The sequence below is a fragment of the Ornithodoros turicata genome, chromosome 7 (assembly GCF_037126465.1).
Source record: "Ornithodoros turicata isolate Travis chromosome 7, ASM3712646v1, whole genome shotgun sequence".
Taxonomy (NCBI): domain Eukaryota; kingdom Metazoa; phylum Arthropoda; class Arachnida; order Ixodida; family Argasidae; genus Ornithodoros; species Ornithodoros turicata.
The window spans coordinates 31007139-31034736 of record NC_088207.1 but is presented as its reverse complement, the minus strand read 5'-3'; the positions used below and the strand labels follow the sequence as shown (position 1 = coordinate 31034736).

Sequence of the window (27598 nt, the reverse complement as noted above, 5' to 3'; positions counted from 1 at the left end):
GCAGCATGCTTTCTCTAAGTCGCGCGGCCGTATGGTTAGCACATTTTGACGATTACTCTGTCTGATGCGTGGCCAGAAGTTAACGTTGTTGCGTCAGTGCAGAGGCATGGTGGTGACGGTGTGCTGCCCCTGGTACAACATTTTATCCAAGATACGCATCTGTCAACACAACTGATATCTCGACGTTTTCCTTGTCCGGTCTAGTGCTGTGTGTCACGGGGTTATCAGGTGAAGAAGCGTATTATCGCTGCCTTTTCTCGCAAGTGCCGTCCCCTTTTGGCCGCTTGCCGTCTGTTAGGATGCGATCTGTTTATTTTGTATCGCACCTTTACGATTCTCCGCTTGTCGTGATGTTCGCGGCACTTTGACCCGAAGGGATCGGAAAGTAAAAATAGAACTGTCGACTCTCCCGAAGAGGTGCTCCGTAGGATTGAGCCTTATCGCACGCGCGGTGATTTTGCTGCGATTTATTATTATTTTTTTCTTGTCAGCGTGGTTTCGCAATAAAAAGGATAGACGCGCTTCTCTTCACGTGGCGCACGCGCTTTGTAGCGTCCCAGCCAGCAGCATATTTTACCTGTAAACATCCACGTGGTTTCCTCAGAGGGCACATGTGGTAATTCCAGAAGGTCCATTCCACTTACAAAATGACATGATATCTTAGTCTAGCTGGCATCGTAAGTCACCTTCCTGCATGCATTGATATTTGTTAGGAACTACTTTTGCAAGTCCTGTTGTGGCCCCCTGTTACTGTTTGACTGGCTTTGCCGGTCTCCTGCAGCGCATTCTGAAAATGGTGCTCCCCAAACTTAATACTAATATTAATATAAGATTGTTTACTTGGTGGATTGTGCCATTTTGGTGACATTGTGCATTGTACCCTGGTTCAGGTTGTGCCATCTTGGTACGGTAGCTTCTTTCGTCCCGCACACAAAATGTTTAGCTTGTAGATATTGCATCATCTCTGCTACTCATGTTTAACTGTTAAACTTTTATTTCATGGCATCTGACCACCAGAACCGCATGAAATGACAATCAGTAGACAACTCAAAACACACTTCCAGTTGTCACTTGCAAATAAAGTTAATAGTCTAAGGCAGCTTAGTAAAACCACATTAAACAGAAGACCACTTCTTTTCTGGTCTTTTCGCAGCTAAACAGATGCTGTTGATTACGTTGTGACCATAGATGCTGTTTGAAGGCTTGAGCATATGACGTGGATCACATTTGTTTCATTCAAAGAACTTTCACGCAACAATCAAAGTCTGATGACGACACAATATTTTCAAAACTACAGACAATTTGCACAATAAATGGGGAGGCTATCGCGGCACCCATTGCAGGCTCCTGTGTGGCCACAACAGGTCGCTACAACCAGGTGTTCAGAGGCACTTCTAGGGCATATTTTGGATAATAAAAATGCCAATAATCCTGCACCAGATGTCCAACATGGGCACGTATCATTTTATCCCATAGGTCCACTTTGGCCTTAGTTTAGTCCCTTGTATTTTTGTGGCTGTCATAACATAAAGTGACGATGTGTTTATTCATATTTGGGCCAGAATTTTCTGCAAGACATCCAAATTGTCATATTAACAGGGTGCATTTCCATGATGGCAGAATGGTTTTGAGGAAAACTGTCGTAAGGCACTGGTGTTCGATCGATACATGTCACATTAATGAGGCTCTACTCCATGTGCATTACAAAGCCATTCAGTGTCAATATAGTACACGCAAGTTTTCATATGTAGTATGATTCATATAGCATGATTGGCATCGCTTTCACATTATTAGAACTGCTAAAGACAACGTTTTTGGTGTTTTAACTGTCATCAATGGGATTTCCTCACAGCCTGAACATTAAACATCAGCTTTTTTTTTAACATGTTTTTTTTTACAAGATCAAAAAGTGTAATGTATCAGAACATGGGTCAGAAAAGGATGCAAGGAATTACTTTGCATTGTTTGTATTGCCATCTATGTTCATCGTTGTGAGAACAATATCTTTGCTGTCGGTGTGGAGATTGTATTGCAACAAAACAATGAAGCCCTGCTGAGCCCATTGGTGAACCATGATGTTAAAATTCCAGGTGCACAGTCGAACATTCCCATGCCACCGAGGCCGTCATCCAGCCAATCGGATGGCAGTGCCCCAAATCACCTTACTCAGCCACAACTGCCTCAACAAGGTGGGTGTTTTGAAATTAGTGATTCTCTTTGCATTCACCCAATACAACGCCTCCACTGGTTCCCTTCATTGTTTGAAATTGGTTTAAATGTTTCTGCTGTTGTCCTATGCTATGTAGACTCTGCATCTGTTTGCAAGTTTGCCTTGATTGAGCTTGCCACTGTTGAAGCATCATTACTTTTTTCGATGGATCCTCCGAAGAGCATTGGTATTCTGTTCACCTTGTGAAGCATGTCGGGGATGCCATTGCCCAAAGAATATTGCCCGAAAACTGGCCATATAGTTTGCATGTGGCCGTCTGCCAAACAATATCAGAATTTTTCTAAAAAAAAAAGAAGAAAACTGATAGCAACTGATGCAAAACTGATGAGAGCAGCATAGGTGTCAGTTTTGCAGTTGAGTACTGCGGCCAGACGGACATCCTCAGGGGCACCAAGGGCGTATCGACAAATTTCATTACTGGGGGCAGGCAGCTACCAAGCTACGAAACGCTGAGATAATGACAGTAAAGTGAAGATAATGCATGTGCTATGAGCCCGACAGGGAGAATGTGCAGCGAAGTGACAGAAAGACATGCAAAGAGGATGGACCTGACTCAACTGAAGGGTTCTTGGAAGTGTGCGGACAATTGCTCGCCGTTGACGCGTAGAACACTAATACTTCACTCAACTAGCAACAGCTTGGCATTGACAAGCACACATTTTTCTGCTACCACTGAAAATAGATAATTTTCTGATGCATAAGTTCGCTGCCATGATATTTTTATCGTAATAATGCGTGAAATCTAAAGGATTACTTTGTACTCTGTATCTCATCTTCATGACGGGACATATCAAAGTTGATTTTAAGTCATGACTGTGTTTTCTACAGGAGGGTACAACCAACAAGTGCAAGCTTCTGCGATGTACGGTTCCAAGATGCACCAAGGGATCATGCCCTCCTACCCTGGACCTCATTATCCTCAAGGTAAGGGTAGTTCATGTACTGTATAAGATAGGTTTGTGGACTCAATAATTTGAGAATTCCCTAGGCAGGACATTTTGGGAACCTTGTACAAGTATTTAATTTTGAGGTGCGGGCTCTATGAGGTTATGCCGTGGTGCCCATGTGGGTGAGACTTCCGAGGCTTCGCCGGGACTTCGGCAATTGTCTGCGCTTCTGCGATATCCTCATAAATTGCATTTACACGAATACGACACAAGCGTATCGCATCCAGTTGTCGAATCGAATCCACCCACGTAAATGGGTCAGTTCGCTAGGAAGCGTATCGTATTCAATCCGCTAAGCAGAGGTGTATCGAGACGGTGGATGCACATTCAGATTGTGCTTGTAAACAGACGACGCTCATCGATGGAAGAAGAGAAGATTATGGGAAGGGGAAATCGTCTGTGGGCTAGTTGCGTCATCTGCAACTGCTTGTCGGAATGACAGAGGAGGAGGAGTGTCGTTGGGAGGAACCCAAGAGGTCTGCCTGCCTGATTAGGCGGCATGTTTCTCGGGAAGAGAAAGGTGGTGGAGAGGAGGAGAGGAAAGGCTGAAGTGGAAGACCGAGCGGAATCCGCTCGGGGGGAGGATAGCTGCGTCCATGGGCCGACTTCAGGGGAACTGTGCCGGCATACGCCTATTACACATCTGAGGGAAACCCAGGAAAAACCCCAGACGGCACAGCCGGCCCGCGGATTCGAACCGCGGACCTCCCAGTCTCCAAGCGCACGCGTTACCGCTGCGCCACCGGAGCTGGTCGAAATGACAAAATGGTGATATTAGGGAGTTCTCAGCCACACTCCGTTTTGGATATGCAGGTTAGTCTACACTGACAGAAGCAGCAGGGCTTGCAGCCATAGAGCTGAGTTCATTCTGATGTGCGCTTGAAAATGGAACGTAGATGCTAAGTTTTGATGTTCGCTACGAAGGTAGCGGGAAACGGCAGTTTTTGCGCAAGTGCGCCTTTAACTTTCCGATATGACGCGGCGTGGCGCTATCTCCAGTCTGGGACTCGATGCGCATCCATGTAGACGGTGGCATATCGTCTACTCTCCCGTTTCGACTCGATTCGATGCACGTGTGTCATATTCATGTTAACGCGGCTATAGAATCAAGCCCTTCCTTGGTAAACTTGATGTTCCCGATAGAACATGTGTTGTAGAGTTTGGAACGAGGGTGCAACGACGAAAGGCATGGAATGGACTCCAGCGATGCCAAAGCGTGCTAAAATGGTGCTACCACGAATTGTGCTCAGTGTGCCAGTTCGATTTAGTGAAACTTATTTGAAAGAAGAATTTTTTCAGAACATAAATTTTCTATATTTTCCTGGTATTGTTTACTTTATTTCGCGCAACTCTCAATTTGCGGGGAATGTGATGATCCCGGGTGTCGTAAAAAATAACGTCATCGCGAAAATTGCTACTTTAACGGAAAGGGCCATGTGGTGTCAATGTCTCTTTGGGGTAACAAGTAACAATTAAAAATAATAATGCCAGTGATTTGTTATGCTGTAAGCTAGCAGATTCCAAATGTAAATGTTTGATTGTCAGTTACACATTTTGTAGCACACATGCACACACAATGTTGTATGCAGACCTTTATTATTTTCTCTCATATTTGCATCTGCTCATTGCATTGAGTGACATGGCAAGGGCATCTCTTATGCAACATGGTTCCATTGTTTCAAAAAATCCTTCCAGGCAACTACCCACGCCAACAACAGCAGCCAGGAGGTGGTAGCCTAGGCATGGGAAGCTACATGGCAGGAGGACCCCAGGCTGGCCCTGGAGGGTACCTTGGAAGACCCGGGCCTCAGGGGGGCCCAGCCGGGTATCCCGGAGGGCCCCCCTACGCCAACGCGCATTATGGGGCACCCGCTGGGTACGCCGCCAATCACGGAGGTGGGCCTCTTGTCTATCTCAATATGGTTTTTATTTGGGCACATCGCATCCTTATCAGCATGTGAGAAAAATGGTACAACAGTGTTTTCCCCTTCTGAGATTGTTTTTCTTTTGATGCCACCTGCTCTAAGTCAACTTAACCTGCTGTAAATTACCAACTATGTTGTATCATGCTTTCTTGTATATTGTATAATTAGAGCCTAAAGTTTTGGGGAAATATTTTTTTCCCAATTCGGGGAATAAAAATCTGTGAAATCAATATCTGCTCCTAAGTTCATGCAAATTCAGGTGGAAAAACTTCCAGTATGCTAAGTTCGGGGACAAATCGGGCTCTATTACTCACACGAACTGTGGTGGTTTGGCAATTCGGTGTAATTGTGTTTGCTGCCAAACAAGCTAGTGTGCATTCCTACAAATGTTTCAGTGAGGACAATTTGCCAGGTAAAAATCAGGTTTCACCTTAAAGAGGCAACCTTCAGATCGGGGAAGAAACTGATTAAACTCTAAAACTTCAGGTTCTCTGTATATTGCTTTATGTCAACTAGCTGCAAGTATAAATCACTGCTCAGAGGCTTCATTGCTTAAACAAAAATCCTCGATGCTGCGAGACAAGCTTGTTTGTGACAATACACTTGTTGTGTTTCTGCAGCCAACAGCATGATGCCACCTCCCAGTCAGTACCCAAAGGGAACAGCTGGTCAGCAGGTTGGAGGCCCGATGGGTCCAGGTGGTGGGCCTCCTCGCCCCATGTACCTCAGGCAGCACCTGCAGCAAAAGATGTATGGTTATGCCAGCCCCATGACTCCTCCTGGTGGCGATGGGAGGGCGTCATCTCCATCTGAAGGGGGTCCTACCCCAAACTCTGTCTCCTCTGGGGCAGGATATGCTCAATGTTCCACAGCCATGAGTGAGTTCCCAGTTATTGTGTCAGGGTGCATGGACGTGATTCGCTGTGCTTGCTCTAATGTAACTTGGAACAAGGTTATTAAGGTGATGGATTAGGTGATATAATACTAGCTCAATCGGTTTGTGTATTGAGTTGCAAAATGCTGAATGGTAAGGAATAACTGTTGGCATTCACAGCTTAGTGAACATTGTTAGATGACTAGCATTGTGCATGTAGAAAAATTCTCATGCTATCAGATGTTAAGTGGAACACACAAGTTGAATGCAGGTGATGTAGTGTAGATACGAATGAGGTAATGAGAACAATAATTTTATTTTGGTGATGAAGAATGCCTCTCTTTTCTCAGTCTCAAGGAAATGTTGCCTTATTCATGTCAGATATTAATCACACTTCATTGAACCGTGGCACATGAATTTTGTTGCTGCTTGAGAACTGAGATAGATGCTTACACAAGATTTGTTTACCTCATAGCAGTCCAAATCTGTGAAAATCCTAATGTTTCACGTTGCTAGCCTGACGAGATTGCTTAGAGAACTTCCTGTACTAGATGATTTCATAATGCTTTCTTTGCAGGCACACCATCACTGCTAACACAAAGCGTGAACAGCCCGGTGTCCACCCCTTCTTCCCTATCTGGAGACGGAGGTGGTAGTCGACTGGGTCCACCTCCCGTGCTTGACGAGGGCAGTCAGGCATCTAATGCTTCGGCTTCCTCCTCGCTACCTGAAGAGCATGGTGGGGGGGTACCTGGTGGGGGCGACCCCATGGCAAAGGCCAACAGCAAGCAACCTCCAGTGTCCTCCCACCCACCCACCCCCAACACACTCCCTTCCCCTGGTGGAGCATCCATGTCCTCGTTTCACGACGAGTTCGACAGCGTCTCTAGCCCCAGCTGGCCACGTACGCCTGCGAGTCCTGTAAGTTGGCTCTACTAAACTCTTACCAGTGTTGCCAACAAGATATTTCCTGGCAGTGAGAACATGCAGGTCGTGTATTTGAAGTCAAGATGTGCTGAATATGTGAAAATAAAAGCCAAAGTTACCAGTGCAGAGAGTTACGGGCACATTAATAACTAGGGCTTGACTTTTTAGAGTTATACCCGATTATGCCCGATACTTACCTCCCGATTCAAATATGAAAAAACGGTTTAACCCGGTATTTCCCCGAAAACTGCTAGATCAGGGGATCCAAAGTTATCACAACTACCGCAGCACTTTGGAAACTGTGTTGTAAATGCATAAATGTGCTGATACAAACTGTCAAAAACGGATACCATGCCACCTCTTAGATGCATGGATACTCTGTGTCTACTGGTGTGTTGTGTATTATGCCGAGTAAACCAAAGATTTTTGCATGATCCAATCTGATTCAACCAGAGTTGGGTTGAATCAGGTTCAGTTCAACCCGATTACACCCGAATTCTTGAAGCAAAATATAACCCGATATTTACCCCAGATTTTGTTAAAAAATAAAACCTGAAAAAGTCAGGCCCTATTAATAACGTGCTTAATTGTAGTTTTTGCTGCATTATGTTCATTTGAGAACATACTTCTCACATCAGCTCTGGACAATTGGACTTGCTCTAGAGACAATGTTTAATCTATGTGCAGGTTGTGAACAGCCAGGTTTATGAGCATCATATGATTAAGGTAAGTTTACATTCCATTTTACTAGAGTCCTTTAGAGGGCATTCTTGTCCAGTCTCTCACCTGTGACCCTTCGCTTTCCCAGAGACCCGATGGCCTCCTGAAACTGTACGATATGTCCGACGACCCTGAGCGGCGGGCATTCCTGGACAAGTTAATAATGTATAACGATGAGCGTGGAACTCCTATCACCCAGTGCCCAACGATCAGCAAACAGCCGCTGGACCTGTTTCGCCTCTACCTCATAGTCAAGGACAGAGGTGGTTTCGTGGAAGTGAGTGTCTTTTTGCTTTACACATGGATGAATAGTGTGATTAGAGCATATAAATGTGGACGAAATATAAGACCGGAATACATTTTTGTAAGTTACTTTAGGTATGATTAGTGAAGTGCTCTTTATCGTGTGTACGGCATACACCACTAACTAACTTGTGACACATAAAATTTCAGCTCGTCAATTTCAGCTATGAAATACTTTTATTTAATCAGATATTATCTTCAACTGGTTCTCAAAGGGGTTGTGACACTTACGCGTGTTTTTCATTGCATCATGTATAGACCCTTGTGTTTTGGGATTTTATGTTTTTTGAAAATCGGTGAAATTCGAGTTGTATTTCTGCAACTGTAAAAAAAGCTATATGGGTGGAAAATAAAGTGCTCGACTTGCATTTCAGACGAACGGGGAGATGCCTAGCAGCCACGTTGATTATTTAGTGCTTAGCGTCCTCCAGTGTCAGTATCAGTGGCTGCCTCTGCACTTTAGCAATTCATGTTCGGGGATCTTCGGGTTTTGCCCTAAATGATGATGATGCAAATTGGGGGTAAAACGGGTTTTACCGGGTTTAACCTTCAAGCACAAAGCCTTAATCATGCAGGCACTGTACTACGTGCCAGAACAGTGAGGAAAAGGAATTATTTGTTTATGATATTTGTTTGTGAGATACAAACCCTTAAACGAACCTCTACGTCAGTCTCTGATGTGAGAGGAGACTCGGTCATTCCTTTTAGCTTTCAAAAGCATGTGACCTCACTCGCTGGCAGAGGTGCCTTCTATGATGTGAAAGCCGCATGAGTCTGTGTATTTGCGTCCCTGATTTTCTATGCGTCTATTACCCCTTTTTCTGTAAAACCTGGAATGCAGGTTCACATTGACGCACATAGCTATCTTTTACATGTATTTGGAAAGTGTCACAACTTGTTCAACGGGATAGCCCGCTTCCCAACGAAACTGGAAAAAACGTGCTGGACGTGTGCAATAGACAACGAAGAACGCAGTCAGTCCCTTCAGTCCCTTTCGTTTGAAATCTTTTTAGAGTTTTCAGTATTTCCTTGTGGGCATTAGTAGTGTGACGGAGAGTCGGGGGAGGAGCACATTACGGGAGGGGGCGGTCTGCTCGCGTGATGTTTCGTGACGTTCCTTCGGGTCTGGCAAGAGGCTGAGGGTAGAAGGGGGCGGGACTCAAATCCCGGAAAACTGTGGAAACTGACCGGCCTCTTGACCAGGAATCGGAGCCGGAACTGAACCCGAACCGAAAACGGGAAAAAAATGTTATTTTCTGAACCCGAACAATTTTTTTGCCTGTCCTGAACCGAACCGGAACTGAACCGAAAAAAATTCATACGGTTACTGGTTCGGGAATCGGTTCAGAGGCGAAATAATTGTACTACTCACCGACCTTTTTTTGACTCGTCTGAAACGGGTATCTCACACCTTTCTCTTACAACCGTGTACGGTGAGCGTAAGCTCGCTTTCATGTAGCAAAATTGCTGCCCATGAAGCGGTTAAACCGGGACCGAAAAAAGTTAACGGTTCCAATCCCTGTAAATGTCCCGACCGCTGACCGATTTTTTTTGTCTGTTTGTGGGGGTTGTTCTCCCTGAGCCGAACCCGAACTGAACCGATATACCTGAACCGGTTCAAGCTGATAATTTCGGTTCAGCAGAGCTAAGCCCGAACCAAACCAATATTCCTGGACCCGAACCGGACCGAAAAAAATACCGGTTCGGAACCCTGGTCTTGACGTCACATTTTTCACCCGTGTGTGTCCTCAGCAGGAAAGCCTACTTGCGTGGATCTTGTTGCTTTCACACGCCTACAATAAACCGTACCGCTCAAGCTGCGGGAAACTAATGCACGGACCTGATATAGTTTGAAGTGCACTACTCAGGCAGCACAGCATCTTGGCCCAATATTGGCCTAATATTGGTACAATATTTGGCTGACATTGCCAATATTGGGCCAAGATGTCGTGCTGCTTGGGTACAGTCTGCAACATAAATAGAGCCTGAAGTTTTAGGGTTTTACCCGATTCTTCCCCGAATTTGCACCCTGAATTGAAGGTTGCCTCTTTAGGGTGAAACCCGACTTTTGCCTGGCAAATTGCCCTCACTGGGATGTCTGTAGGAAAGCACTAACTTACTTGTTTGGCAGCAAATGCAGTCACATCACCGTTTGTACCAAACCACTACTGTTAGTTTGAGTAAATGAGCCCGATTTCTCCCCGAATTTAGCATACTGGAAGTTTCTTCATCCAGATTTGCATGAATTTAGTGCACATGTGTATTTACCCAGTTTTTACCCCCGGAATTTGGAAAAAAAAATTTTTCCGAAAACAGGCTCTAAACATAAATCAACGAATTGATGCTTGGAGACCAAACTATCCCTGTAATGATGATGACATGATGATGAGTGGAGATGACATGGGCAAATTGGATCACTGTAGGTAACGAAGGCGAAGCAGTGGAAGGATGTGGCTGGTGTGCTGGGCATCGGGGCCTCCTCTAGTGCTGCGTACACTCTGCGCAAACAATACATCAAGCACCTGCTGCCCTTTGAGTGCAAGTTTGACCGGGGCGGAATTGACCCGCAGCCCATCATCAGCCAGCTCGAGTCGGCCTCCCGAAAGAAGGCCAAGGCCACCATGGCTGCCTCTGGTATGCATTTATTTATTTTACTGTAAATTGTTTTCTCTCTGGTGTTTTCTGTTGCCTGCATTACCGCAGCCGTAATTTGGGCTAGTTGTGCCAGTCCTGGCTTGGAATTAAAGTTGCACTACTGAACGCATTGGTCTAGTTGATAAAATGCTTTCAAATTGTGCTGTTCTAATTATTCATTCCCAACCAACCTGGAAAACCGGAAATTGTCGTGGCATTTTGGTGCGACTGGAAAAGTCGAAGGATTGTCAGGGAATTTGCCAAAAAGCAGCTGAAGGCAGGGAAATTCTTAGACAAGTGCCGTGACGATACGCAGCAAATCATGAGAGCCAATCAGTGGTTCAGTGGCCATGCCGTACCAAGCCTGCCGCAAGCAGCAGTTCACCGATACGACAAGCTCAGAGGCAGAAAACTAGGGCAGCCTCACTAATACTCAATAAATGATCTGTTTTATGAGGGATCTGTATTGAAACATCGCAGCAGGCACCAAATTCCCTTTTGTCTTGGTCTGGGAATTCGCTCAAAGCAGTCAGTGAAAACATGTAAAAGACAGGGAATTTGAAAGCTGCAATTTGGTAGACACCCTGTTATTATAATTACGAGAAGAAAATTTTGACTTATTTTGGGTCATGTACTCCCTCACACATTAAGAAATGCAGGAGATTCATGTTGTTTCCTACATTTGCTATCAGAGCTGCATTCTTCGCACAGGATTCAGTTTGCTGTCAAATAACCACATGTGCTTTGGAAATTGTGTGTTATCAACTACTGCTTCTCCTTGAGTGCTCGTTAGCTACCCACTTGCATGACTTGTGCAGCATATAATAATGTAGCATTAGTGTCTTACGATGGTGTCTGCCACATGGATACCAACGTGGTGTACCATCATGCTATGCATTTGTCACTTAACATGCACATGTGAAGCAAGTTTTACGTGTGCAAACCTATCTACTTAGAAAAATCATGACTCGACCATCTTATTTTTAATTTCAATCCAACTAAACATTCACTTTGTAAGCTTTATTGTTTGCACATGACTAATATGTTGTAGGACTGTATTTTTTGTTACTACCACGCATTGAGTGCATGGAGGTGCAGCATGCAGCTGCTTCTAAGGTGTCTCTAATGGTTCACTCTGTCTGTCTGTAGCGGCGGGCCAGGATTATGGGCCTCCAAGTCAGCCCATGGACAACTATGGGGGAGGCTATCCGGGAGGGGGCTACCCACACCATGGTGGTCCTGGAGCCCCACCACATCCTGCCATGATGGGGGGTCCTCCTGAGTACCCATGTCCCCCAGGCTATCCACCTCCTCATGCCAATCATGTCGGGGCCAGTGGGGGAGACTCATCTGCAGACGGCTACCCAACGGACGAGGGACCCTACCCTGACCAATATCCCCAGTACCCACAGGTAATGTGGCACATCAGATATTTAAGGGTTACATAATATGACATCTTTAGAGATAATGACTATCACTTCAACTGTCAGCACTCATTCGCTTGCACACAAGTACTATTGTGATGTTGTCAAACTTCTGGGTACTTGTATAGTGTAATAATGGGGAGTAGATTTACACATGAGGTGATTTAGCCTGTTTGTTGAGCAACTCCTGGGACCCTTGCTTGACTTCCTTTGCTTTGTTTGTTTGAGTCCTCCAGTAGCCAAAAATTCTCTTACTTTGTGTGCATAAGCGTACATGCGCAGATAACTACAAGGAGGAGTTATGTGGTTATAGAAGTTACGTGGTTTTGAACACCTGGTTGAATCTACCATTTTGTAGTGTCACACTTGTCAACATATATGCAATGTGATAATATGCATTTACATTGTGCATGTGCTGCAGCCACTTTCCAGTTTGGCATACCATAGAGGTACACCTATTCAGGAACGATATCCTGTTAATCCAGCACACTATGAATGTCTATGTTCAGGCACTAGAGACCGCAGGTGCATTGTATGAGGTACATATATATATTAAAAAAAGTAAATGACAGCACTATTCGAATTCAGCTGCTACTAAATACGTTGAAGGCATAGCAGGAGCATAATATTGAACTCTCACATAGCAAGTGCTACGTTGTTCTTTGGATTGACGCGCTCCAAATGTCACGCGAAAACAGTTTTGATTTGGTCTGCTTGTAGAATGGAATTCTCAATATGCTGCTCTAAGTGTTGCTTGGAAAATAATCATCGCAGTATACTGGCATGATATGAATTGGCACCCTGCGTGAAGTAGGACCACACAGGTAGTCCTTGTAGGCTTTGGTCAGGTGATGCAGGAATGATGCCTAGAGTTGCCTGTCAATTGTGCATCTCTTTTGTGTTTAGGGTCCTCCTGTTGCACCACCCTACTCTGCAAGCCAATCAAGTATGAGTGGGGGCTCGTGTGGGTATCCCACTGGAGGCGACCAGTATCCAGGAGATGGACAGTACTCTCAAGCACCCCATGGAGGTCCCCCGGATCCCTATGGGGGCTCTGGAGGACCCCAACCTCCAGCAGGATACCCTCCAAGAAGCATGGGACAGGGTGGCCACCAGTACGGCCAGTATCAGGGACCCTACGATCGGGAGAGGTCAGTGTTCTCGATCCTGTGTTCCTTATGTGGCCTGCACTCATGTATGAGAAAATGCCAATCGATATTCAACCGATAAAATTCAAATATAGTCGCTGACCGATTTTTTCGGACTTCTAGGAGCCATGAAATTGGTCCGAATTTTCGGGCAGTCCAAATTTTAGTGAATTGCATAAATCCACATTACTTCAAAAACCTTCACTCAGAATATTCAAAGTGACCTTAAAAAGCAGAATCTGTACATGTCTGCTATCGCGGCACATTTCGCCGATGGCATCATCAGTATGGTCACCACTGCAACGATTTCTCGTGGAAGTTGGTGCATCACGATATCCTCGTTGCTGCTGCCGTTTTTGCCTCTTTCTTTTTTTAATGTTGTCGGTCCCGAAGACAACGCTCCTGAAGTGCCAAAAGGCGACGGCACGTTAGCCTTGATCATTGATGAATTTACATCTTTGCCTCTGCTAAACACGTCTATGATAGTAACATAATCGACATCCTCACTTGAAGTTGAGGTCGGCATTTCAGAATTTCCGATACTCAAAGATACTCGTAGTTGAAGACACGTGTGTTGAAGTTAAGTTCTTGCAACGCGTCGAAGCTGAGCCAGCGGAGCATTTGGTGCTGATCGTGTGCCAATGGTTAATGGCCTTTGTGTCATAAAAGCAGTACGAAATATCAACGCGAGAGTATATTTTTCTGCCATATTTCTTGCGCTCTAAAGATGGTAAATCCCAAAAACCATGTAGGTTTGAAGCGAGACGAGTACGAATAATAAAGAATGTCTTCCGAGGAACTATCCAAATTATTGGATGCAAAAATACATTTGTTCTATGGGTCATTTGACAGTGCCAACAGTTTTGTTAGAAAAATTGGGACGTCAGAGTTCCAATTATTGGTTAGCGACTGTATAAGTACTGGAACCTGATGAAAAGCATTCAAAATTGGTACTGTCAGAGCAGTCAATCTTAAGCAGATATTTTAAGTATCTGGTGCCAGAGAGACTGTTTGGAGTTGAGGTTGTGATTGAATACTGTAATCTTGTAAATATGTACAGCTTGCTTGTCATACATTAGAAATAGAAGATCATTCCCTCAATGATTTTTTTTGTTACGTAGAAATTTGACGTCTTTCCAATCTCTTTTGGGACTGACGCTTGAGTGGTGTTGTGGTTTGGTGTAGGACTAATCAATTAATTTAATGAAATCAAATAATTAAATTAAATTCTACTCCCCAAACCTCACAGACGTCTCCAACACGTAGGGCCCCCTAAATTTTCTGGTAATATGACACACAGAAATGCCGCTGCAAAACGTTTTTGCTGAGTAACTAAGTTGGAGTAAACTTTATATAACTCTAGGTATGAGCAACAGCAGCAACAGCAAACGGTGTGTGGCCAACCGCCAAGCAGGCCTCCTCAGGGGGATGCTTTTCCCTATGGGGGAAGCCCTGGTGGCAGTGCAGGTACCCCGCCCGGAGCAGCAGGAACAGCAGCAGCAGTGGCCAGTGGAGCCAGCAGCTACCAGAGCAGGCCCTACCCCCCACAGGGGCCCTCATACCCACCACAAGGGGGTCCACAGGGGGTACAGCAACCACAGCAGGGACAGCCCCAGGAGCCCTACCAGAGGCCTCCACCCAGTGAACCTTCTGGCTACCAGGTAAGGTATTGGTTTTCTGCACTAGCCTTATGAATCCTCTGCTGTCTCATGATATACACGCATATGCAAGCGAATCTTGGAGCCAAATTCTGGGAGTACTGCACTGTCTCATGTTCTCACGAGTTCCTCACAATTCGTTCTGTGGTACTACAAAACCCGTAGTGTGCTTATTATCAAACTACTGTCCTAGTTGCAAGTGCCCAGCAGAAAAATGGTTAAATCCTAGGAGTGTCAAAAGGAATTGTGGTGTATTGTGATGAACATGTAAACAGCACTATTATCAGGCAATATCATTGCGGAGCAGCAGTTTGGCAATACAAAGTCTTGGATCAGCTTGGTTGCATGGTCTTAGCACTAGCACTGCACTGGTTCTGCAACAATGCTCTGAAAACATGCATGGCATCCTTCCTGCTTGAGATGCACGTGGAAGCACGCTGCCAAACATTCATGCTGCCGACGGTAGACATTGCACTTGCCCAAGAAAGTTTAGCAGCAATACTTAGTATGTATCATTCAATGATTTACCAACATTTCCCCTAAATTTCCTGTGCAAGTGCAGCTCCATCCCTAGAAAGCGTTTGGTGAAAACTTTTGAGGTGACCTGCTGTCGCTTTGCTACAATGTTCGAATGCTGGTATACATGTGTTGCACCTGGCGGTACACTTTAGGATACAGCAGACAGTAACCTAACTCTCATGGGGGGCTTGTGGGTTTATTGACTTTCCTTTCAGAAGGCCCTGAACGCTATGATTCGCAGATGCTACAGGACAATTTTGTATTAGTTGGGAACTTAAAGTTAGCCCATGAACTCAAAAAAAAAGAAAAAAAAATAGAAAAGAACACGGCAACCTGCCTGTGAGTAAACACATGGTTTAAATACTGCACAGGGAAAATTACTTTGTGTCTTCAGCTCATTGGTAATGATTTATCTTAGACATTCAGCCTATCTACACTGTTGACATGTCGTATCTTTCCAGCAGTGTTTGCTTGTAAGCCTTGCAACATGCATGCTTTCTTATCTGAGAAAAGGGAAGAAAGAGTTGTGTGTATTTGTAGTAGGCATTCATGGTAGCATTTCCTGCACGTGTGTTTGCTTCTTGCACTGAATCCCTGCGCCTGTTTGCCTACACCCTTCTGTAGATGAGCTGTGGCCAGCCCTCCCCCCTTGCCCAGCGATTGCTCCCGAAGGCGGGCACACCCCCTCAAGTAGGTTGCTCACGTTGTGCTTTCATAGCCCTTTCCCCACTGTGTTGTTTGTCTTGCTGCCACTGACACAAGCCCATTCTCCCAAACTCGCTCTTGCTGTTCGCTCTCTGTTGCGTTTTGAGATGTTGTGTCTTTGTAAAAAGCACATCTTGCTTGTCTTTCCTAAATGGACGTACCGTATTTACTCGTATGATTTGCTCATCCCCTAGTTCGGCACAAAAAATGCAGAGGCAAAAAAAAAAAAGAAGTAATTTTCGCACCTGAATATCTGGCCCAGCGACTGTGGCGATTGGTTTCTACTTAGCACGTGGTTTTCACCACACCGTGAGTGCTATCAAAGTTACTGCCGTGCTTTTGTTCAGTTTGTGTGTTTGGACGGTGGTCCACTGACGCAATGGACAATACTGCGCTTCCGTAGCAGGAAGTGCAGCGACGTCCATTGGAACAGTCACCGGAACGTTCAGGTCACCAAATACGGGTGCGTGTTCTATCGGTGGTCTCAGACAAAGCAAATTCGTGGGCAGGTTCATGTCAACTGAACAAACCGGCCGTGCCGCTCTGTTTTAACTGTCATGAACAGTGATTGTAGAGATGGGCAAATAGCAAAATTTGAGAGGTGTGCGAATACTGAAATTTTCGGATACGAATCGAATACGAATATCTACAAAATTGTCCTTCGAATATCGAATATCACATAATAGGATAACGGCTTCTAAGAGTCAATTAAGTTAATTAAGCCCCGAAAACAAGCATCGTCACAGTTGTGTTCTGCTGATCCTTAGAAAAATGTCCCAAGTGCTAATGAGGAATATGTATTAATTAGGGGTGTGCGAATATTCGAGTTCTCGAATTCGAATCGAATATCAAACGCTCGAACTATTCGATTCGCGAATTGAATATCCAACATTCGATTTTTCGAATATTCGACTACATGTATTCCACGAATATGAACGACACAACCTGAAAGTGGGCTTCACCTGACGCTTCCGTGCATGTGGTGAAGCCTGCTTTACGAAATTGCCCTTGTTGCAGGATCAACACAGGCCGGACGGTGTTTAGTTTAAGATAACGTTATCTAAACTTAGTTTTGTAGACATCTTCTGTGAAAGGGGTGGCGCCCCTCCCACATACAAGTTAGGGATTCCACGATTCCGTGCCGACGGGGACTTTAATGTGATGTTTGTGAGGTTATTCTTGAGCAATGACTACAGCCTACAAACAAGAAGGGTGTTTTAAAGATGTCCTTTATGTCTAAAATTTCAGCAGTGCAACTATCTCGGGTTAGATCAAAGAAACTATAGGGTGTTCATGGCAAAGCTGAGGCAGGATGCCAACTCGTTTGTTTCACAAATGGCTTGTACTTGCTTCACAAAGAGAGCATTCTCTGTGGCAGGAAATGTTGCAAAGCCACGAAGAGCATCTTTGCTCCCTAGTCACGTTCAACAGCTCACATTCCTTCACGATAACTTGTGATTGTGAACAGTCTCTATTGCAACCTGCTGCGAGCTGGGCAGAATTCCAGCCTGTTTTGTGAACTATGTGCTGATATTTGCTAATTATGAACACTAAATATTAAATAAACAATAGGTGCATGTAAATCACTTCTGTACATTCCTATTCGAAAGTATTCGGAATTTATTTGAAAATATTTGAATTCCTAATCTCAGTACTCGTATTCGATTCGCACTGGATTTCAACTATTCGGAAGCTATTAGCAATCCAAATTTTGATACTCGCACAGCCCTACTAATCATGGCCGTACAGGAAGCGGAGAGCTCAAGCTGCAATGCATGTAGCGATGATGCTTTGAAATGTTCAGTATCAATCTTCTTGGCCAGCGGTAGGGCGTGGTGCGCGCGTTTAGGCTTAGCCATCACGAACGAATGCAGGCTTGAAACTGAATCCACTGAAGCGTCGATGGCATGTCACTACCACGTGCAAGGCGGCGCTGTACGCGACCGGAAACCAACGCCGGAAAATGGATGATGGGCGTGGGGATCGTGCTGGGAAAGTTGGAGAGTACTCAGAAAACTGTCCCGTTGGTTCCGTTTACGCGGAGGTTCAGAAATTTTTGTTCCGATTAATGGAAGAAAAATTACATTGGAAAGATACCGAACCAACCAAATCCGAGACTTTTGTTCCATTTAAACGGAAATTCCGTTTAACCGATTTCTGTTTAGCGAGATTCCACTGTATGTTGAAGGGTCCGTGTACCTTTGAGCAGTTGAGAGCATGTGCAGCACACGCTCTTATCTGACACTCTCGCGTGAGCATGCAATACTTCTCCTGTGACGCTGCACGTCGTAGTAACTGTCCACATTGAGCCAGTCGCATCCTTCGACCCAATTGGATTTCCGTGAAATTCTGTGCAAAGTAACGGATTCTGCGAAACTCTGTGCCAAACGAAGGATTCCACGATGGATTCCGGATTCCGCGAAATTTTGCGGAATCGCGGAAAACCCAGGACCTTAATTATTAGACTAAATACGGCATTATCTTAGAATAAGGATATCACACATTGGTGTGAAGCATCTGTGTTCATGGGACTGTCACATTGTGCACCTGCAAACATCACCTTGGTTCACTGTTTTTTGTGTTGTAGTGCAGTGGAAATGCACCACATATTTGTCCACAGACAATAGTTTGCTAGGCAAATGTAGTGCATACTAGGCAGGTCCTGGTCGCACGGCATTGCAAACCTCAACATATAGAGGGCAGTGCGCATGATAAGCGGGCAAATTGTTTGTAAGCAGTTGCTGTTTCTGTGTGTCATTTTGTAATTTCTTTTGAGCTGTGAAGTTCGTTTGATGGAACGTCCTCGCAGTAAAACATCTATACAGTGCAGTCCCGTTGATTCGAAATCTCTTAATTTGAACTTGCGAATGCATGGTAATTCAGAGATATGAATGTGCGAAATGATTTACTTGAACGAGATTGCCAGGTCGCGCCCAGCCATGCACCGGCATGGACCATCACTTATCGGGGCGTTACTTAAGCCAGAAGAAAGAGGAGCGAGGAATGAGTCACTGGAATGGTGTGTGCAAACCCCACTGGCATGGAAGAACGCTGAAAATCCTGTCCAAATACCTGAAAGTGGCATCCATGAGAACAGAGTAACACCCTAAAGTATCACAAAAAAGTAGAATATATCAACAATATATGTGTAGCAAAAGTATGCATTAAACTAATGATGTGGGTGCGCTATCAAGTTTTCATTGTACAACTTCCACTGCATGTCCCCTGTATCCCCTAGCCATGTGGAAATCAAATGTCACTCCTCTGTGTCAATGAATAGAGTGACACTGATTATTATTAGAGCCTGAAGTTTTAGAGCGTAACCAGATTCTTCCCCTAATTTGCACCCCGAATTGAAGGTTGCCTCTTTAGGGTGAAACCCGATTTTTACCCGGCAAATCGCAGCAGCAAATTGGGACGTCTGTAGGAATGCGTACTTACTTGTCTGGCAAATGCCAGAGCCAGATTTCTCCCTGAATTTCGCATACTGGAAGTTTTTCCACCCGAATTCGCATGGATTTAGAGCACAGGTTTATTTACCCAACTTTTTACCCCCTGAATTTAGAAAAAAATATTTCCAGAAAACTTCGGGCTCTAATAATTATCGAAGAGAGTTTCTGCACACTGGTATTTACTACTTGAATACTGTACCTGCAGTGGTTAGTATCATAGTGTCGTATTTACTACAATGTGCTGCTCGCCTGGTTTGAACTGCCAGTGTTTCTCATTGCTCACATATTACTGCAGGTATACGGTGGGGCCCAGAGTGGTACTTTGTATGGAGGTGGTGCACAGGGTCCTCCCCCAGGGGGTAAGGTTCCCCCAGGGGGAGCAGCTCCATACCAAAGGGACATGTATCCCAAACGACACCCGGACTTCATGAAGCCTCCCCAAGAACCTCCCTACTCACATATGGGGACTTATCCACCGCAGCAGCAACCTCAGCAGTACCCCACTGGTATGGGATAACACTGGTTTATCATAACTGTCATTAGAAGCTGACTGCTTAACTTCATTGTTATCTCATTTTCAATATTGTCCGTCCGGATCTGACACTTGCACTTGTGTTTGTTTGGTCTTGTTCATACAGATCGGAGCCAATATCCCTACCGACCACCTCATATGATGACACCACCGGCATCTTCCATGCAGCAGCAAGGTGAAAATCTCATGACTTACATGACCTTGTGTACTGACAAACAAGTGGCAGCTCCCAGCTAATCATTCTCACCTCTTGCAACCATAAGATCTGTCTAAATTATCTGTCCAAGCAGGCATAAGTAATTGTCAAAAGTAAAAGCTCACCTTTTTTTGCAATGTCTTTATCCAAAACTACAGTCATTGGTGTTTCTTAACGTATGTGTCAGGGTGTGTTCAACCTCATTTTGGGCTTGTCATTCCAGTATTCAAGCAGTTAGCTTGTAATGTTGTGAAATGTAGTTATTAGAGACTGAAGTGTTCACGACGCTCATGAGGATTCATGACATCGCAATTTGTGCAATACTCAAAGTACAAACAAAGTAATCTGTCGCTCGTAACTTCCGTGCTCGAACTTCTAATCTTCTATTCTTCCTGTGTGCCAGTTCTGGCAAAAATTTGCAGCTTCCCTATTGTTTGCCGGCTTATTCGCAAGTCTGTGAAATTGCAAACTCGCAAAAAGTTGCTTTCAGATGCGGCGCTCAATTTTAATCCAGAAATGTTTCAACTGCTTACGACATTTGTACGCAGGATGGGGTCGAGAAGGCCAGTATCGTGGCTACCAAGGGGCTCCTCCCCAGGTGGGTCCAGGAGGTCCTTATGGGGCCTCTCACCCTGGAGGCCCGGATCGTTGGGACGGACCCAGGATGGGGGAAGGACCAGCACCCAGCGGAGGCTGGGCGATGTCTAGAGGACCTCAGGGCGAGGCGGGTAGCTATGGGGGCCCTATGGCATCTCAGCATGCCATGCCCTCCCACAAGGGTCCGCCTTACCCTAGGGACGCCAGGGGGTTTGCCCCACCTGGAAAGATGCCCGTGAGTACAGCACCACAGCTTTTAATCCTTGCTACACATCTGCTACTGTTTTCTTGTCGGATTTACTGCATAGGTCTTTGTTCTTTCTACCTCTTTTGCAGCTGGGAGGCCAGTACGGAAGCGCAGCAGTGCGAAAGGAGGTTGTGTTCCCGCCTGACAGTGTGGAGGCAGTGTTGCCGGTATCTACCAAACGCCGCCGTCTGACCTCCAAAGATGTGAGCCCTTTGGAGGCGTGGCGCTTGTTGATGGCTCTTAAATCAGGTCTTTTGGCTGAGAGCAGCTGGGCCCTGGATGTGTTAGCGGTACTGCTCTTTGACGACTCCACAGTGCTCTACTTCGGCCTTTCCCATCTGCCGGGATTGCTCGAAACACTCATCGAGCACTTTCGCCGGTTGCTTGCCCTAGTCTTCAACATCGCAGATGACCTGGAGCTGGGTTACGAGTCAAAACCACCTGTGGTAAGCGCTAGGCAACCGGAGCGGCTGTGGTACCTACTGGACCGGGACACCCCGCTGTGCGATCCCCTCGAAGAGTTACTGAAACCAGTGTCCCTGGACTGTGATGACCGCACGGTACTCTTGTCGGGATCCAACTTCACAAACAAGACACGCTGTGGCAAGGCAGTGAGGACGCGGCAGGATGCGGCTTCACTGCACGTTGCTGACCCTGACAAGCAGTGGGATGTCTACGAAGGTTTCAGTGCCACGGTGGAGCACTGGCAGCTTGGTGGGGGCGAGATCACCAGTCACGTCCAGACCTGCTTTGAGAGTGATGAGACAAATGTGAGATTTGTGCGCATAATGGAGGGGGTTAAGAAGGAGGACACAGAGGAACAGAGCAAGTGCAGTGAGGATGCCAAGTTGGAGGAACTGTTACAGGAGTGTAAGGGATTCAAGGTGAACTGTAGGAAAGAGATCGTTCTGTCTGCAGAGCAACTTGCAGAAAAGGTCAAGGTGGAGAAAGAAACAGATGAGTGTAAAGACAATAAGAAAGAAATGGATGAATGTAAAGCAGAAGAGGAGGAGGAGAATAAGGAGAGCGAGGATAGCAAAGAAGAAGAAGAGGGGTTTCCTCGGGTAAGGACAGGAGCACGAAAAAGAAGGGGTCCCAGTGAAGAAGAGGAAGAGTCATACGCGAGAGATGAACCCTCTCTGTGTGTGGTGTCTGAGGCACAAGATGCTCTGGGCCGACGCTGTGTGTGCATTTCAACTATCTTGCGTAACTTGTCATTCGTACCGGGTAACGATGCAGAGATGTCTAAGCATTCGGGACTTCTGGTGCTTTTGGGGAGATTGCTACTTTTGCGGCACGCGCACGGTCCTCGGCGGCGGCCGCCACCACACTACGAAGCTGCGGAAGAGGCCACGGCAGGAGAAGAACAGTGCAGCTCTCTGGTGGCTCACCGAGAGTGGTGGTGGGATAGCTTACAGAGCCTCCGTGAGAACACTCTGGTATGTTTGGCTAATGTTGCGGGTCAGCTGGATCTGGCTCCTTACCCTGAAGAGGTGAGCTTACCAATTCTGGATGGGCTCCTCCACTGGGCCGTCTGTCCTTCGGCAGCAGCTAGAGATCCTCTGCCACAGTCGTCGCTCAGTCCACAGCGTCTCGCTCTAGAAGCCCTGTGTAAGCTATCCGTACAAGAAGCCAACGTGGACCTCCTGCTAGCCACACCACCTTGGAACCGCACAGAGCGCCTGCTGGGTCAGTTGGCACGGTGGCTTGCCCGTGGGCAGGACCAAGTGCTTCGAGAGTTTGCAGTGGTGCTGCTGTCTAATTTGGCCCCTTCGGGTAGTGGGGCAGCTCGGGCAGTGGCCATGCAGAACCAATGCCCTGCACACCTGTTAGCCTTTGTAGAACAGGCAGAGCAGAGCGCCTTACAGGTTGCTAATAGCCAGGGGGTAGCTGCGCTAAGGGAAAACCCCGAACTCATGGGCACCACCCTGGACATGGTGCGGAGAGCAGCGGCGACCCTGCGCTGTCTAGCCAGGGTTCCGGACAACCGGTCTCTCTTTGCACCCCTGCAGTCGCGCTTGCTGGCTCTGGTTATGTCGCAGATCTTGGATCAAGGTGTGGCGGCATTGCTAGCAGACGTCCTCTACGAGTGCTCTCAGCCAGTGCGGGATCCTATCCACATTAGTGAGGGCTCGTAGCACATACCCTGCACCTCTCACTCCCCACCCCTAATTTATTGTACCTCGTTTCCGGGATCTCAGGCCCGCTCCCGGACGGCAACACTGTAGATAGCTAGAGGACTCTTTTTATTTCCATTATTTTTTTTTTTTGAGGACACAGACATCTTGCAGCAGGGGTGAGTGTTTCTTTGTGGTGATAATGTTTGTACAGTGCTGCTTGTTTCTCTCTCTTCTTTTTTTTTTCCCCCCATCTCTTTGCTTGTCCACTCTCCTTTGGAAAAGTGAGGCAAGGACAACCTGTGCGTGAACTGAGTGTGTGTGAGTGTATGCATTTCCTTTCCCTCCTTGGTCGGGACGGAGGCATGGACAAACAGAATTCATCTCTGATCTGATTTTTGTGTGTAGGGTTTGCAAGTGCAACATTATCTCTCGTCATCATGATTCTTTGATATCAGTATGTGCGCGTGCTCGAGCTTTATACCATGTATATGTCCAACATTCGATGAGCTGCAAATAAATGTACAGAACAGTTTCCTCCTTTTGTCCCAGAAAGCAGAACTCTGTTTGGCATCTTCTGCACAAAATGTAGCCATTTCTTTTGCGGGAAAAAAAAAGAAGAAAGGCATTTATCGTTTAGTTATTCCGTGGCAAGGTTTCTTACTAGTCAGTAGCTGATGGCTGGGAGGGTTTTCTTAATAAGCTAAGGGAGTCTTAGTTTTAAGAAGGACTGGAAAGATAGATGCGATGCCAAAAGATGGACATTTAAGGGGCAGAGGAGTCTTAATTCCAGTATTGTGATGTTTGGGTGGAACCGAGGCTCATTCCCCCACCATGCCATAGAAGCAGTGAGAACAAAGACTTGAGCACGGTGGTACTTATGCCAAAACCCTGACAAAGCAAAAAAGCAATCTTTCTGGGTGGATGTAGCGATAGAGCGAGAGCAGATTCAGCTTTCTGCGGTGCGGAATTTTTGTACTCTTGTGCTCAGAGTATTTCTGGGCCTGGTCAAGTTTTTTTTTTTTTAATTTGTGGGGCTGAAGTTGTACAAATTGTATGGAAGAACTTGTAAAAATAAAAAGTTAAAAATATACATTCACACCTCTTTTTTTTCTTTTTTTTTTGTTTGGTTACATATAGTATCTTGGTTGGAGACTGATGCTATGCATACCCGGTGTAAGTGGGCAAGTTGACGTCTTGTACGAAACTGCCCAAGTATTCTCTATTTGTGTATTTTTCTAGGATGCTTTGGCTTCGAACTTTGTTCAGTCAAATTTTCAGATTTAGACTCAGACACCAGAAAGCATATTGCAGAAAGATTATAATATCTGAACAGATACTAGTACAGCACAAACGCTTACCACCTCTAAAGCTGCTTTCAGAGGCTTTTTTTTAAAACACTAATTACGTCTCCCCTGCACTGTACATGAACTTATAACATTGTTTCGTAACATATTTGCATGGTCATGAACCTCTCTATTTCTGCCAAGTGTCAGAACTTTACGTACGTTCATTGGATGTCACCGTGTAAAGATTTTGTGAGCTACATAGAGGGGAAAGCCGTAGGTGGGTTTGGCAGCCATTTGGCTTTCTTCAGTCGTCACCACTACATTGGCCAGGTCTGCCAGAACAACTTCGAAGAGGTAAGACTGGTGGCTCGGTCTTGTGCTGCTGTTTTAATTGTTTGCCCTTCCTTCCTTCCTTCCTTTCCTTCTACAGGCAATGCCAATGTGTTTTCAGGGCTCTCTTTTAAATTATTCTGGTATGCAAATCGCTTCCTGCTGACCATTGTACGTAGATGGACCATTAAACAAACATTTGAAACCCGTGGAGTAGCAACTCCTGAAAATCCCATGAGCCCACATGAATCTGCACAGTCTTAGATCTCCGGCACTGTGCTTTGACTCAATGGCAGTAGCATAGCCAGGGGTGGGGTTTTGGGGGGTTCACCCTCTACCAGTTGGGAGAGTGCAACGAGGGTGAAATTAGAGTCACTAAATAGGGGTACAGAGTATCGCATTCCTGTTCCGCTCCGGAGCCGTTCCGTGTTCGCGATTTGGCCGATCCAAGAACTCTCCGTCCATGTTGAGTCACCTCTTTTCGAAACCGATTTCCTGGGTGGCTAGCTGGCTCGACTGTGCGTTGTTCTCCACTGGAGAAACGGGGAGTTGGCGTCCTAATTGCTAGGCGACGCAGCCGCTCTGACTCAAGATGGCTGGCTCGCTCGTCGTTGTGGCTCAGTGTCTCTACTCTGCTCCTTAGTCAGTGACTTTAGGTGAAATCCCCCTTGCAAGGTCCCCGTGGAATCCTTCACGAAATATTTTTCTGGCTGGCTCATTCCCATGGTCAGTATAATCCAGAAGGTCGGGCGCGGCAGGAGTGGCTCGCCAGACAGTGGTTTACCCAGAATTTCGCCCATAGGGGGGTGGGGGGTGTTGGGCTACACAAGGTGGTGTAAAATCGAGGCGAATATGTACGAAAAATCGAACCGTACCTGCGAAAAACTGTTCGAATTTTCGGACGTCAAAATACATTGGCTCAATGGGGGGAAAGTCCTAATTTTTGGAGTCCGAAAAATCGGTGGGCGACTGTATTTACATGCTTTTGACCGAATATTGTACAATCTCACAAAATTTTAGGGAGGTATCCTCGAGATATTGGGGGGGGGGGGGGGGGTTCTGGATAAATCACTGCACTGTCGCCAGAGACCACGGCGCTGTAACGTGATTAGGGAAGAATGAGCAGCAACTGCTCCTGAAAAGAGGTATATTTTCAGAGGTAAAAAAAAAAAAAAGAAAAGGAGAGAGGAAGCTCCACTCCTGCTGCGGAACGGGCCGTTCGCAGAAGGTCACAACGCTTCGCACGTTGCTGAATCGTTTGTGCGCTTCAGTAAATTGCATTACGATACATTGATCACACGCCATTCAGTGAAAATATTTTGCATGCTCCCTTCGGATAAAGTGCTCCACGAAATGGAATCGAGTCCGACGTCGGCGATGTCTCGTGCTTTCGAGAACCAATGGGAATGGCCGAGGCTCCCGCTCCTCTGATGTCACAACCTAAAAGTGGAAGCTCCTTCAACGGTTTCTATCTCGTCGAGGATGACACGTAGAAAAAGTCCCCCCCCCCTTTTTTTTCCCTTAGCACTCTGGCGTGTGGTATAACGTATTCATGATTTAATGACCATGACAATGACCATTTAATGATTCATGACCATCCTGAAAAAGTCCTCATTCCTTTTAGACTAACTAATCACTTCCAGCACTTATTCGTTCCCAAGACATCTTGTGACTGGAATGACTTACCTGCGACCATCGCAGTGGTCCGGGACTCAACAAGATTCCGTACTTTACTCCATCACGTATTTGATGTGGAACTTTGTATTTGCAACTTATCATTTGCTTCATTACTATTTCCACTCCCCTCTGTAATTCCACGTGACTTGAGAGTAAATAAAGAAAGAAGTGAGATCCGGTGCGGATCCAGGATTTTTCTGAAAAAAAAAAAGGGGGGGGGGCTTGGATTGTGGTGTGCTATTTCCGAGCGGTTTGCCTGCCGGCGTAGCGGTATATTGCTCGAGGGGCTGGTCACGTTTGCTGAGTGCATCCTCATTTGTTTTATCGCAATGCCGAAAATGCCCCACTCAGTGAATGCGACAACTTTCGCGTGTATACCGTTAAGATAACGGCATCGCATCCGTGCGATATCGACCAGCACACTCCTTTACATAATCGCCGCAAACCCTTCTTTCCCTCTACTTTTCATAAGCGCCGCTAGGGTGGCTCACCACACGTTAAAAGCGCGTTTAAGTTAACTCTGCTTCAAGCTGTACGTGTTTGCTTCACTATTAGGTGGCCATGTAGACTGTGCTGTTGTCACGTACGCAACCTTCCGCGAGTCTTCGATCGTTGCATGGTGACGCCCAGCACAAATATTAATCTTCGACACGCAGTGATCACTCACGTGCTGTGGTGTTGACATCTACGAAGTCCTAGTCTAGTCCGTGTGAAACGCTAGAGGGAACCAGAAGAAGAACCTCCTTAAGGAGTTTCTTCAAAGAATATGCTATCTTTTTGTGCGATGCTGTATCGCACAAACCACCAGCATCTCGCTCTCTCTCTCTCTCTCTCTTTTTGACGGCCTCGGTGGCTCAGTCGGTAGTGTGTCCGCCTGCTGATCCAATGATCGTGGGTTCAAAGCAGGACGAGGACGGTGGAAACTGTGTGGAAGGGTACAAGTTGCTCAGACACACCGTCTTCCGCGAGGGACGTCAAATGCGGTGTGACGTGTGTCGAGATTGGGTGGGAAATTAATCCACAGACCCGACCACTGTGGCGTCGCTCGTGATCACAGTTGTCTCGCGACGTAAAGCCCCGAATTATTATTATTATCTCTCTTTTTTGTGTGCTATGCATTGCATGAAGGGAAGAAGAGAAAGTAGAT

At 46.0% G+C, this 27598-nt stretch overlaps 1 protein-coding gene across 3 annotated transcripts in view; it reads left to right on the top strand.

Moving 5' to 3' along the window:
* Positions 1–23692, top strand: part of LOC135400800 (trithorax group protein osa-like) — a 100035-nt gene extending 76343 nt beyond the window's left edge. For 2 of the 3 annotated variants that reach the window (XM_064632717.1, XM_064632719.1), the window contains 16 exons: positions 2091–2189; positions 3059–3154; positions 4873–5073; positions 5723–5980; positions 6554–6897; positions 7591–7629; positions 7712–7900; positions 10350–10560; positions 11710–11972; positions 12891–13135; positions 14496–14793; positions 15934–15999; positions 19762–19972; positions 20105–20173; positions 20743–21026; positions 21128–23692. In XM_064632717.1, coding sequence (XP_064488787.1) covers positions 2091–2189; positions 3059–3154; positions 4873–5073; positions 5723–5980; positions 6554–6897; positions 7591–7629; positions 7712–7900; positions 10350–10560; positions 11710–11972; positions 12891–13135; positions 14496–14793; positions 15934–15999; positions 19762–19972; positions 20105–20173; positions 20743–21026; positions 21128–23176 — 4922 coding nt within the window. In that variant the 3' untranslated portion in view covers positions 23177–23692. The remainder of the gene's footprint in view (positions 1–2090; positions 2190–3058; positions 3155–4872; positions 5074–5722; positions 5981–6553; positions 6898–7590; positions 7630–7711; positions 7901–10349; positions 10561–11709; positions 11973–12890; positions 13136–14495; positions 14794–15933; positions 16000–19761; positions 19973–20104; positions 20174–20742; positions 21027–21127) is intronic. The other variant, XM_064632718.1, reaches the window with a different exon arrangement.
* Positions 23693–27598: the final 3906 nt, after the last annotated feature.